This window comes from Aquarana catesbeiana, linkage group LG10 (genome assembly GCF_042186555.1).
Source record: "Aquarana catesbeiana isolate 2022-GZ linkage group LG10, ASM4218655v1, whole genome shotgun sequence".
Taxonomy (NCBI): Eukaryota; Metazoa; Chordata; class Amphibia; order Anura; family Ranidae; genus Aquarana; species Aquarana catesbeiana.
The window spans coordinates 109,000,310-109,015,148 of NC_133333.1; the positions used below are offsets into that span (position 1 = coordinate 109,000,310).

Below are 14,839 nucleotides of genomic sequence, written 5' to 3' on the forward strand. Positions count from 1 at the left end.
AGCCGAGTGTACTCGGCAAGGTTCGGATAGCTCCGCTCAAAGTCACGCCCATCCCGGGCGGGACTATGAGTGGAGCCGAAGGTGAACGAGAGCCGCCGAGAAGAGCCAAGGACCGGCTCTGTGTATTTCGGCGCTGGCGGCGCCATTTTCAAACTGCAGTGACAATGAAAAGTCACTGCAGTTTAACTGCAGCCTGAGCAAGGCTGCAAATGGACACAGAAAGCTGCAGATCAGCACTGACAAAGCTGCAAGGCTGCAAATGGAGACTGATAAGGCCGCAAATGACACCAACGCTGCTGACTGCAAGGCTGCAAATGACACCAAGAATGCTGACTGCAAGGCTGCAAATGACACCAAGGCTGCTGACTGCAAGGCTGCAAATGACACTGGACAAGCATGCAGATGGACGCTGTGCAAGGCTGCATTGATAGGCATTTAAATGTAAGTTTTTTTCCTTAAAACATTTTTTTCCTTATAATTCCCTCCTAAACTTGGGGTGCGTGTTATACGCCGGCGCGTGTTATATGCCGGCGCGTGTTATACACCGATAAATAAAGCTTGGCTATACATGGATATGTTTTTTTGTTTCTATCAGCCAGGGGGCTAAGCAAAAAAAACAAACAAAAATAAACAGATTCCCCATCAACACAAGCGTGGTAGATGGACAATTCCTTCCTACTTGTTACTCTATACTAGCTGCGGAGACTCAGGGTGCTTCAGCGCTGATCAAAGGAAAATTTTTCAACAAGCCGGTTTGAGAGGAGATTATTTAGACTTCTCTGGTACATGAACGACCATAAATAGTTATACATTTTTCTGGTCCCTGCTGAACCAGCTGAATTTCAATTCAGCTCTGGCCAGCGTAAGATTTGGAAGGATCCAACACATCCAGGAGTATAGGATCCCTGTGTGTGCCCCAGCTTCTACTCTGAAGTGCATAAAGTGACATTGAGGTCGATGGAAGGAACCACTGAAAGCACCAGGGATCCAGGAGATTCCTCTATTTCTTTAATGGAGTGGTGTTCAGTGGTGTGAGCAGTGGGAGAGATAAGTATTTACGCTTTTCTTTCGCAGAGAAAGATTTATAGTAAATTTTATTTTCCTGACAGGGTCACTTTAAAGATGAAGCACTGAACTCAGATGTGCTCAGCAGGATCTGATGAGCAAAGCAGTAAAGGAGGACAGTAATGCCCAGTACACGCGATCAGAAAATCATACGAAAAATCCAGATTTTGGAGCGATCATACGATAATCTGATTGTTAGTACAGAGCTTTAGAGAGCCGATCAAGACAGTTCATCCGCTATTATATGATCGAACATGTACACATTTTTTTTCCGTACGATGCTAGATCGTACGATTTTGATTAAACAGTACAGCTGTCGTTCAAAAATGCAATACAAATGCATTACAACACATGACATCACTTTCGAATTTTTATTCTGTTGTACGTGAATTTTCGTGACTTTAGTAAACTCATCATTCGTTCGATAATCTCATCGTGTGTACCGGGCATTAGAATTGGAGATCCCCTCAACTCATTCCTCCTTTTCCAGCACATTAAGAAGTATATTGCTTCTTCCAATGGGGATTAAACTCAGCACATTGAATTTCTATAAGACTGTTATTTATTTGAACATGTGAACACATTTTGTAGAATTTTGTTGAATAAATAAAACGCTCCACAAAATGGTCCCCTCTTTTTTGTCCCTGTAGTTTTAAAAACTGCATAATCATGTCATATTTATTCTTTTTTTTGTTACATAACTACTATAATGTACTTTACTACCTAACACTATGTGCAGTGCAATGTGCTGTGATGCAAATCTATCAGCCCCTATTGTATTACCGTAGTGTGTTGGGATGCCATTCACAATAAATTCTCACGACACTGGACTGTACAGAGTGCAAAATTCAGCAGTTTATTGCATGTTAATATAACACATAACTTTGAAGTCAGCCTTATGCCGTGTACACACGAGCGGACTTTTCGACTGACTGAACTCCGAAGGACTTTTCTACGGAGTTCCGAAGGAGTTCCAATGAAACGGACTTGCCTACACATGATCACACCAAAGTCCAACTGATTTGAATGTGATGACGTACGACCGGACTAGAATGAGGAAGTTCATAGCCAGTAGCCAATAGCTGCCCTTGCGTCGTTTTTGGTCTGTTGGACTAGCATACAGACGAATGGATTTTTCGATAGGACTCGAGTCCGTCGGAAAGATTTGAAACATGTTCTATTTCTAAAGTCTGTCATATTTTTTCGACAGAAAAGGTCCAATGAAGTCCACACACGATTGAATTGTCCGATGGATTTGTTCCGTCAGACCTTAGCTGTCGAAAAGTCCGGTCATGTGTACGCGGCATAACTGTGACTCAATGCTTACAGTTCCACCATTTAAGTTCCACTGATTACCAATGCATTCTCATTTGGCTCAGAATTGTCCATGTGATTGACTCTTGAGGATCTACAAATCTGCATTGGTAATACTATTAAGAAAATATGGTACATCAAGCATGTCAAATGGGGAGCAATAATTAAAATTTGTGCTCATGTGGGTGTTGTGGCTGTTTAGCGTGAAAGACGGAATCGATTGATTTTCTATTGCTCAGCTTGTTAGCTGAATGAGAAAAATCAGTTAGTAGCGTGGTAAAAGAGCAGTTAAAAAAATGCACAAATTAGAAAGTTTCTGAATTTACTGTTGGTATACTACTGATAATGTGTTTGTTTTCCATTTTTCTGCTATCTACCAGAGGATAGGATGCATAAACCAGGTAGGTTCCATTTAAATGAGACCTTAAAAAGTTAGAATGCAAAACTGCTACCAACACGTACCTGTTGACAGAAGTTCTAGTAATCTATAATGGCTGTGTGTGTACTCAATACTGACACTCAACTGTTGCGATCAAGAAACAGCCTGTAACAGAATCAAAACGACATTATTTAGAATTTCTCTGCATGTTGCCACAGTTTAAAATGAACTTATTGTATACTGTCTAAATTAGTAGTATAAATGAATTGCAGGTACCTAGATTTTATTACACATGCGTAAAGATTTCTTTCCAAGAATCCATTAAACTCTGAAATCAAGGATTGAAAATTGTCCTAATGTGGAGGGCAAGGAGAATCTGCCACCAAAAAGGCAGAATTTACCATTAGGCACAATAGGCAATGTGCATAAAAGCAAAGAGGCAGCTTTTCCCTGTATAGGCATACATTTTTTCCTCATCAGTATGAGTAATCATAACCTTATAAATTCATTGACGTGCTATCAGAATATTTCTAAGGCAGCAAAATGTGTGGCTTCAGTGAAAAAAATCAAGCCCTGGTCATCAAAGTAAAAAAAAAAAAAAAAAATTTGCTACATGGCTGAATCCTAGACCACTTTGACAGGCAATGCTTCAGCACTTTCTGGTACTGCTGAAGTTTGTCAGCTCCTTCTTGCCTCCTGAACATTCCTATTGACCAGTGAGACTGCCCATCTAATTGTTTAGTAGGCAAGCTAACCTTTATTATTAGAACATTTTTTTGTAATGTAAAATATACATGTATTGTATCTAGTTCTTTAGTTTCTAGTTTCTTGTTTTAGGACAAATTATTTGCAAACAAGGAACACAGAAGCCATGTTACAAAGTCATTTATTTTCATGATACATCAAGAAGGCTGGCGTTTCAGGAAGCTCAGGATGAATGTAGACGGGATGGTGGTTACCTGATAATTATCAAGTCTGAAGCAGAGCAAAGATTTATACAGAAGCTCATTCAAAGCATCACTGGTTCTGATGGTGACTTCTGGTTGGGTCTCAGAAGAATTGATGAGGACTCTCCAAGTTCCAGCGACTGCCAGAGTCTGTACTCTTGGGTTGATGGCAGCAAACCCACATTTTGGTGAGTACAAACATTTATAGAATTGTGTTAGTTCACAGTTTCCAGATCTTTAGGGTTTGGGCACACAGGGTTTTTGCTGCTTTACTGCACTCGGGGGACTGCGTGTGCTGTGTACAGCCTGCTCTACAAGTAAGTGACTATGCAGCCAATGCCTGTTTGCATTAGCAGTTAACCCACACATGTACCTCTGACATATTTTCTGAACACAGAGCTTTCATATTCGGAAAATAGGTTGGACGCACATGTGTGGTTAAAAGCCAATGCAAACATGCATCAGCATTTAAAAGAGCAAGGCCATGTACAGCCATTCACTTGTATCTCAGGCCATATGCAGCTCATGTGGCTCCCTGGCCAAGGAAATATGCTATATAAAACCCTGTGTTCATACGCCCTAATAGGTTTCTTCAGAGAGAAACTGGGCTTGTTCACTTTTCCTGCATGGTAAAATGCGGTGCCTTATCGCGCAGGATGTGTTGGTCTAGGGAGAAACAGGGAGTCTCAGGGAGAAACAAAGCTATACATACATCGTTAGTCAGGTTGAAAAAAAGACACAACTCCATCTAGTATAATCAATAAAAGGGGGATAAAAAAAAAAATATATATATATATATATATATATATATATATATATATATATATATATATATATAATCCCATATACACAATCTATACCCACAGTTGATCCAGAGGAAGACAAAAAACCCCAGCAAAGCATGATCCAATTTGCTCCAGCAGGGGAAAAAATTCCTTCCTGATCCTCGAGAGGCATCCGGATATTCCCTGGATCAACATTACCTATAAATGTTAGTATCCACTTATATTATATACTTTTAGGAAAGAATCCAGAGCTGTGGGTGAACTGCGAATGGGATGGAAAAATGCAGACCTGTTCCAGAATCCTGCACTGTGCTGCACCTCACCCAAAGGCTGCATCAAGTTGAACAGGGCACATAGAAAACAATTGCTTTCTTTGTGGCCTTGTGGAGACCTGTGTTTTTCTAGTGCAGAAAGTATAAATCAGCGCTAAAGACAATGCTAGGAATTTATTGAATATGCCTTTGGTTTGGTTCACAAACAATTTCAAAAACTCTTGCTCGAAGTTCACAAACCTTGAATAGTACCCAGTAAAGTCTATAGAGGGTGAATCTTCTGATTCAATTCTGACCATTTGTAGGACTAATGAGCAAGCTATTGTTATACAAAAAGAATGGGAAAGTGCACTGCCATGGGGGACATGTACCAATGACAAAAAAATAAAAAAACAGTATCTCTCTTTCAACATAGAACAGCCAGCTTTCCTTAAGAGGTCCAGCACACTAACAATATGGCTGCCAAAAGCCCACTCTTTTATAGAAAGAGTGCTGGGTTATCAATTTCTTCAAATTAAATGGCTTTTGTGACACCGCTGATTAAGGGCAAAGACTATGCACTGACTGCATTATAGGTTGCTCCTTATTTTTAGTGGAGACCCTGCAAAGTTTTCAGCCAAGAGTTTGTGATTTGTGAACTTCACAAATCCTGGGGTTCACTGCAAACCTATGGTAGAATTGGACCCTATCCTCATCTCTACATAGCTACAATTAAACCAAGGACCTAGGTTTGCTCAAAGGGTGCTTGTTGCTCCTGCCGTAGAATTGAATTAAAGGGGCTGTAAAGGTTTGTGTTTTTTCACCTTAATGCATCCTATCCATTAAGGTGAAAAAACACCTGTCAGTGACTGGCTCCCTAGCCCCCCCGTTTTACTTACCTGAACCCTCGAACTTGTCCCACGGGGACACGCTCTCTCGTTGCATGGGGTTCTCTGCTCTTGATTGTATAGATTGATAGCAGCACAGCCATTGGCTCCCGCTGCTGTCAATCAAATCCAATGATGCGGGCGCCAAGGGGAGGGGCCGAGTCCTGCATTCGGCCTCTATGGACACCAAATGCTGGACTCGGGAGCGCGCCCGCAAGGTAACCCCCCGGGAGGTCGCTTCTCCCAGGGGGTTATCTGGTGTGGGGAGGAGGGAGGGACTGCAGAGGGACCCCAGAAGACGAGGTTCGGGGCCACTCTGTGCAAAACGAGCTGCACAGTGGAGGTAAGTATGATATGTTTGTTAATTTTTTTTTTTAAACACGAACCTTTAATGTCACTTTAAGTACTGCAACAGCTACCATGTGTGTAGACTTACCACAAATAATTGCAAAATGTATCCGTTGTTGCAAGTTGTTAGTTGTTTATGTCATTAGAGACAAAACCAATGTGAGTTTTTTACCGGAGAGCTACACTTGCCATTAATATCTGGTCATATGGCCAGATATTTACGATTTTTATATTAAACTGTGTCCATACAGATACAAGCTTCTCACATTTGAATTTGCAGTGGATTTCATAATTCACATATTGTGCAGAAAATAATGGAAGTAATGTGGCCCTCATACAACCTCATCTGTTTTACTGATAAAAATTGTCAATATAGCACGATTGGTGCAGCCTGGGCTAAGACAAACCACAGTGATGGAGAGTACAGTGTGGTCCAGATATTTGGGATAAATCCTAGGGCTTTAGGAACCACTGAAGAATCCAATCCAGGGGGCTTCACAAAGCACCTCAGAGAAGTTGAAGAAATCTCTAAGTGGCAAACATACCAAAAGAGCAGAGTGCGCAGATGAAGCACCTTAAGTCCGCTCTATAGCAGTTTTACTGCTACAGGGCAGCACCTGTACACCGGATCATGTATATATACGTGATCCGACACTTCCAGGTAGGGGCACGCATGTGCACCGCCGGCGGCTCGCTTCTGCTGTGATTACACACAGCGGAATTCGATCAGCGGGTGAAGGGTACTCGATGTCCAGCAGCACCCACCGATTGTCAGGCAGAGGCACAGAACTGCGATCTGCCTATATAAGCAAGGTAGATCGCCATTCTGACAGGAGAGATGGGATGGAGTTTGTGTCCCTGCAAAGCAGGGTAAAGCAGTAAAAGCACCTTACACAAAATAGTAAAACATTGGCTAGGCACACAGTTAACCCTTTGATCGCCACTGATGTTAGCCCCTTCCCAGTCAGTGCCATTAGTACAGTGACAGTGCATATTTTTAGCACCGATCACTGCATTAGTGTCACTGGTTCCCAAAAAGTGTCAAAAGTGTCAGAATGTATGCTGAAATATAGCAGTCTGCTTATAAGTGGCTGATCACTGACATTACAAGTAAATAAATAAATAAAAATATCCTATAGTTTGTAGACGCTATAACTTTTGCACAAACCAATCAACAATAAGCTTATTGGGATTTTTTTTTACCAAAAATATGTAGCAGAATACATATTGACTTAAATTTATGAAGAAATTTGATTTTTAAAATTTTTTTAGTGGATATTTTTTATAGCAGAAAGTAAAAAATATTGTTTTTTTTTTTTTCAAAATTGTCGACCTTTTTTTGTTTATAGTGCAAAAAATTAAAATGCAGAGGTGATCAAATACCACCAAAAGAAAGCTCTATTTGTGGGAAAAAAAGGACATAGCGTAAATTTTATTTGTGTACAGCGTTGCATGACCTTACGTTAAAGTATGCAATGCCATATCGCAAAAAAATGGCCTGGTCATGAAGGGGGATAAATCTTCTGGAGGTCAAGTGGTTAAGTGTAGTGGGTGTACAAACATTTATTAAAGGAAGACTATTCAATACTTGAAAAAGAGGCATCAGCTTTGAAACATGTTGCCCCCCACTTCCTGTTTCAGCACTTCCTGTCCTCGCCTTTTTGCTCCATTGATCCACACGTGCTGCTTCCTGTCTGGGCTACCACACCTCCACTCCTTGCATCCTTGCAGCAACAGCTCCATCATGGGTTACTGAATGATATCTCCTCCCAGCTGCAGATGCACCAATGACTGTAATGCATGAGATCATCCACACTCTCTGTTGGCCATTGCAGGTGCCATCCAGACCATATCCAGTGTATCCTTTGTGACAGTTTCCTTGGTGTCTTACTTTATGAGTTGCTAATTGTCTTCTTAAATGTTTACACAACCACTACACTTAGTCTGCACACTTTGCTCTTTTTGTCTGTTTACATTTGTTTTACTGGCCATTCAATATTTAGGTTAATATCTACTTCAAAGGTTGGCTGTAGAAATCTGCTTTTGTATAGTTTCAGGTATTCTACTGCAGGGATTATGTGCAAATGACAAGGGACGAGAACTGTAGGCACACATTTTGACCTTTTTGTACTTTTGGTAGCAACTTATCACCATGACGAATGAGCAGCCTCCTCAGGCTGACCTACACCAGTCAATTGTAATGCTGCTCACCAGGGAGCAGGCCCTTATGACCTCAAGGAACCTTCAACCTCACACCAAGACGACTAGAAGAGTAGGACAATCTCCATTGTATGTCAGGACATGACTGAAATCCTCAACTTCAAGGCAGGACAGGACAGCACAGGGACTTTGCTTGGGCAGGACAACACTGGGGAATCGAAAGGCAGTACAGGACCTGGGGCTGGACAAGTCTAGGGCATGTATGGCAGTGCAGGACTATTAATTAGCACTGCCTTTCTTGTAGATGTGCATACATCTCCAAACTAAAATCTAACACATGCTGGAAATAAGGAAAGGTGAAAGTGATACTGCCTAAAAACCACTCTATACATTTATTTTATTTATTTATTACAGGTACTTATATAGCACTGTCCATTTACACAGCACTTTACATTATATATTGTACATTCACATCAGTCCCTGCCCTCAAGGAGCTTCTAGTCTAAGATCCCTAACTCACATTCATACATACACATACTAGGGTCAATTTAGACAGGAGCCAATTAACCTGCCAGCGTGTCTTTGGAGCATCCTGGGCTTTCTGTAAATTCAATTATCAGTGTGTGAAGTGTAGAATCCCTAACATCCTGCAACTCCTCTTTTATTGCTCTAATGGTTTTGAGCTGAACCAAGATATGAGTTTATTGGTAATTTTAACTGAAATTAAGACATATTCAAATTACTTTTTGGGAACTGTTATACAGTATCTCACAAAAGTGAGTACACCCTCTCATTTTTGTAAATATTTTATTATATCTTTTCATGTGACAACACTGAAGAAATTACACTTTGCTACAATGTAAAGTAGTGATTGTACAGCTTGTATAACAGTGTAAATTTGCTGTCCCCTCAAAATAACTCAACATACAGCCATTAATGTCTAAACCGCTGGCAACAAAAGTGAGTACACCCCTAAGTGAAAATGTCCAAACTGGGCCCAAAGTGTCAATATTTTGTGTGGCCACCATTATTTTCCAGCACTGCCTTAACCCTCTTGGGCATGGAGTTCACCAGAGCTTCACAGGTTGCCGCTGGAGTCCTCTTCCACTCCTCCATGATGACATCATGGAGCTGGTGGATGTTAGAGACCTTGCGCTCCTCCACTTTCCGTTTGAGGATGCCCCACAGATGCTCAATAGGGTTTAGGTCTGAAGATATGCTTGGCCGGTCCATCACCTTTACCCTCAGCTTCTTTAGCAATGCAGTGGTCATCTTGGAGGTGTGTTTGGGGGTCGTTATCATGTTGGAATACTGCCCTGCGGCCCAGTCTCTGAAGGGAGGGGACCATGCTCTGCTTTAGTATGTCACAGTACATGTTGGCATTCATGGTTCCCTCAATGAACTGTACCTCACCAGTGCTGGCAGCACTCATGCAGCCCCAGACCTAGACTGTTGGCAAGACATACTGGTTGCCACCACACACACTTGACACCATCTGAAAAATATAAGTTTATCTTGGTCTCATTAGACCACAGGACATGGTTCCAGTAATCCACATCCTTAGTCTGCTTGTCTTCAGCAAACTGTTTGCGGGCTTTCTTGTGCATCATCTTTAAAAGAGGCTTCCTTCTGGGACGACAGCCATGCAAACCAATTTAATGCAGTGTGCGGCATATGGTCTGAGTATTGACAGGCTGACACCCCACCACTTCAACCTCTGCAGCAATGCTGGCAGCACTTATACATCTATTTCCCAAAGACAACCTCAGGATATGACGCTGAGCACGTGCACTCAACTTATTTGGTCAACCATGGCGAGGCCTGTTCTGAGTGGAACCTGTCATGTTAAACCACTGTATTGTCTTAGCCACCATGCTGCAGCTCGGTTTCAGGGTCTTGGAAATCTTCTTATAGCCTAGGCCATCTTTATGTAGAGCAAAAATATTTTTTTTCAGATCCTCAGAGAGTTCTTAGCCATGAGGTGCCCTATTAAACTTCCAGTGACCAGTGTGAGAGAGTGAGAGCAATAACACCAAACTTAACACACCTGCTCCCCATTCACACCTGAGATCTTGTACCACTAATGAGTCACATGACACTGGAGAGGGTAAGTGGCCAATTGGGCCAAATTTGGACATTTTCACTTAGGGGTGTACTCACTTTTGTTGCCAGTGGTTTAGACATTAATGGCTGTGTGTTGAGTTATTTTGAGGGGACAGCAAATTTACGCTGTTATACAAGCTGTACACTCACTACTTTACATTGTAGCAAAGTGTCAGTTCAGATGGTGTCAAGTGTGTGTGGTGGCAACCAGTATGTCTTGCCTACAGTCAAGGTCTGGGGCTGCATGAGTGCTGCCAGCACTGGTGAGGTACAGTTCATTGAGGGAACCATGAATGCCAACATGTACTGTGACATACTAAAGCAGAGCATGGTCCCCTCCCTTCAGAGACTGGGCCGCAGGGCAGTATTCCAACATGATAACGACCCCCAAACACACCTCCAAGATGACCACTGCATTGCTAAAGAAGCTGAGGGTAAAGGTGATGGACCGGCCAAGCATATCTTCAGACCTAAACCCTATTGAGCATCTGTGTGGCATCCTCAAACGGAAAGTGGAGGAGCGCAAGGTCTCTAACATCCACCAGCTCCATGATGTCATCATGGAGGAGTGGAAGAAGACTCCAGCGGCAACCTGTGAAGCTCTGGTGAACTCCATGCCCAAGAGGGTTAAGGCAGTGCTGGAAAATAATGGTGGCCACACAAAATATTGACACTTTGGGCCCAATTTGGACATTTTCACTTAGGGGTGTACTCACTTTTGTTGCCAGCGGTTTAGACATTAATGGCTGTATGTTGAGTTATTTTGAGGGGACAGCAAATTTACACTGTTATACAAGCTGTACTCTCGCTACTTTACATTGTAGCAAAGTGTAATTTCTTCAGTGTTGTCACATGAAAAGATATAATAAAATATTTACAAAAATGTTAGGGGTGTACTCACTTTTGTGAGATACTGTATGTGTCTCCATAGCAATTTTTAAACTCATCTCCTGGGAAAGTAGGTGGTTTGGACACATGCTTTATAACCAGAAAAGTTTTGTTTTAGTTCATCAGTGTTTTACTAGTTTTTGAGAAATGTATTCCAGCCTTTTAAACCCTGCTTTGCACCAAGTACAGTATATTGTAGCAGTAAATGCCAGATTGATTTAATGTAAGTTTGTATTTAACTAGGATGATTGCCAAACCATAGCTGCAGTGCTATTAATGGATCATACTGGAGTGAACCATATCAAATATGTCTCTGAGTTTTTTTTATTATTGAGATAGTAATTAATGTATTACTTGGCAAAGTGCAATCATGCATTTGTTTACATTTATCTGTTTGTTAGACAAAATGCTAAAAAAGAGAGATCAGTTCATTAGTCACAATACAACCAATATAAATTATTTAGTAAAGCAATTAAAAAGTGTTTTAAACCGATTGAGAGCAGGCTATAAAATTTTCCGACAACAAAATCCGATCGGTTAAATTCCGACCATATGTACACAAATCCGGCGCACAAAGTGCCATGCATGCTCAGAATAAATTAAGAGACGAAAGCTATTGGCTATTGCCCCGTTTATAGTCCCGACGTACGTGTTTTATGTCACCGCGTTCAGAACGATCAGATTTTCCAACTTTCTGCAACCGTGTTTATGCAAAACAAGTTTGAGCCAACATCCGTCGGAAAAAATCCATGGATTTTGTCGTCGGAATGTCCGATCAATGTCCGACCGTGTGTACAGGGCAATACAGTTGATATTGTTATGAGTAAGGCATCACAACTGCAGACCACAATGCAAACAAAAGATGAAAAAATTTGCACAGATCAGGGGCATAAAAAAGGAAGGGATGAGGAAGGGGGTCCAAGCAGTGCCCCCGAGCTAGTGCTGACAGCCACGTCGGGCACCTGAAGCAGGATCTGCTCCTGTAGCCTGTCTATTTTGAGTAGGGGAAGCTGCTTCTCCTTGCAGGGGCATAGATAAGGGGGATATGGGGGATCCACACCCACCCTAGAGCATTCTCAGCAGGATCCAATTCTTCAGCCTGTCAGTTCAGAGCAAAGGAGGCTGCATCACCCCAGCTCCAGTCACATGAACCAGCTGGGAGGGAGGACTTCCCTTACTCTGAACTGTCTTGGTGTGGTAAATGTGTTGTATGCAGGGGGAGAGTTGTATTGAGGGGGCAGAGCTCCTTCTTGTACCTCCTATAGTTGGGTGATTGTTGGGATACAGTAGATGATAGTTTCTGTCCTCTGAGGGTAAGAGGGTACATTTGACTGACAAATTTGTTTATCATTATAACCTTTAATTGATTCCTATAAAAGCGGTAGTAAGCCACATTTTTTTAACCCTGTAAGACAACGGCATAATGTTCTAGTATGCATGACATACTAGCACATTTTGAAATACTTATCTAAGAGCCCTTTTACACCGGGCCGCCCATAGCGTCGGCGGTAAAACACCACTATTTTTATCGGCGTTTTACCGTCGGATTAGCAGCGCATTTCGGCCGCTAGCGGGGCGCTTTTACCCCCGCTAGCGGCCGAGAAAGGGTTAAAACCGCCCGCAATGCGCCGCAATAGCGGCGTTTTGCTGGCGGTATCCCAGCGCTGCCCCATTGATTTCAATGGGGAGCAGCGGTGGAGGAGCCGTAAACACACCGCTCCTTCACCGCTCCAAAGAAGCTGCTGGCAGGACTTTTTTTCCCGTCCTGCCAGCGCAGCTTTCATACCGGAGACAATGCTGCAGCTGTTTGAGGGCGAATTGCAGGCGCTATTTTTAACGCTATAGCGCCTGCAAAACGCCCTCAGTGTGAAAGGGGTCTTAGAATGAAGCCTTCCAGCGGCGGGCTGTCACCGCTGAAGGTGCTTCCATCTTTACCCAGTGTTTTTTCCGGATCCTCTGGCCGTCTAATTGGCCATGACACGATCACGTCACTCCCGCGCATGCTTGCCGGAATCACAGACCACGGCACAGAGCTCTGAAGGGATGACACGGGTAAGATCAAAACAAGGGTTTACTTTGATTTTAATGTTTTCCATCATCACAGCATAGTGTTCACCTATAGTCTTTTCAGTAAATTGTTTTTTCTTTTCCTCCTCTCAGTAAAATGGTGAGACCAACATCTAGAGTTTGAAAACATTTCCACCGTGAAATTTCTGCTGAGAGCAAAGCTGCAATTTGCACATATTGTGAGAATAAATATTCTTTTCTAAATTCTACAAGGATGACAAAACCCCTCCTGGAATACCAGAGGTGCCCTAAAGACATTAAAAAATACTTTATGGGATGAAATGATGAGGACCATAATGAAAGCACAAGTAGCTTTTCCAGAAACACTCTTTCTGCTGCTTCTGGATCATCGCAAATTTTAAAAAAGCAAGTTTAGTTTATTTACTGAATAAGCATAATAGTTTTATATACACTGCATTTCATGTTCCCAGCACATTTCCCATTCCCAGACTTTCAATTTGTAAAACTACTCCACACTAAATTTATTTTTAAATTTTTTCGAAAATTTTCATTTTTTCCAGAAAAAAACAGGGGAAAAAAACGTTTTTTCTCATGGCTTCAAAATTTATGAAAATTTTACATCTCTACTTCTGACCCGACCCCTGTACTCTATAAGTTATGCATTCCTGACCCTTGCTCTCCACGTGTTATGCACACTTGTCCCCTGTGTTCTGTGCAATATGCACTCCTGACCTCTCAACCCTGTGTTTTATGCACTCCTGGACCCTTCTCTCTGTGTCCTATGGACTCTTGACCCCTGCTCTCTTATGTATTCCTGACCCCTGTACAATATGGGGTTGATTTACCAAAGGCAAATCCACTTTGCAATACAAGTGCACTGCAAGTGCACTTGGAAGTGCACTCGCTTTAGATCTGAGGGGAAGATCTGAAATGAGGGGAAGCTCTGCTGATTTTATTATCCAATCAAGTGCAAGCAAAAATGCTGTTTTTTATTTTCCTTGCATGTCCCCCTTGGATCTACAGTGACTGCACTTCCAAGTGCACTTGTAGTGCAAAGTGGATTTGCCTTTAGTAAATAAACCACCCATGTGTTACTTACATCCGACCTCTGTACTCTGTATGTTATGCACTCTGTGCAATATGTACTCCCAACCTCTGCATTCTATGCGTTACACCGGGGGTCGGCAAGCTGTCAATTGAGATCGACCAGTGGACCACGGGGGGGCTGACAGGTGGATCATGGCCACGGCTCTGCCTCCCCAACTTCCACCACTCTTCTGTTACTACAGAGTGGGAGCTGCTCAATGATTGGTTGCCAGGCGGTCCTGGCAACCAATCACCAGGTTTTTTTTTATGAACTCCGGCAGCTCCTGCTCCTGCCTTTCACCCAGCACTATGCTGTTTTTTGAGCTCCACTCTGATGAACACACGCTGTGTGTATGTTGGGAGGGTGGTACACTGTTGGAGGGGGGACAGAGGACATTATGGGGGCGGCTTGATGTGAAGGGGGTCAGACAAAACAGACTCTACAGTGGGGGAGGGGGGGTGTGAAGGGGCAGAGGACACAGCATTGGGGGATATAGGACACTACAGTGGGGGAAGGAGTGATGTGAAGAGGGCAGAGGACACAGCATTTGGGGGTACAGGACACTACTGTGAAGGGCAGAGGACACTACGGAGGGGT

General features: G+C 42.6%; 1 protein-coding gene across 2 annotated transcripts in view; it reads left to right on the plus strand.

Moving 5' to 3' along the window:
* Nucleotides 1–14,839, plus strand: part of LAYN (layilin) — an 89,865-nt gene that overhangs the window by 38,838 nt on the left and 36,188 nt on the right. Inside the window, exons 3-4 of one of the 2 annotated variants that reach the window (XM_073602419.1) lie at nt 2,760–2,780; nt 3,596–3,893. In XM_073602419.1, the coding sequence (XP_073458520.1) occupies nt 2,760–2,780; nt 3,596–3,893 (319 nt within the window). The remainder of the gene's footprint in view (nt 1–2,759; nt 2,781–3,595; nt 3,894–14,839) is intronic. The other variant, XM_073602420.1, reaches the window with a different exon arrangement.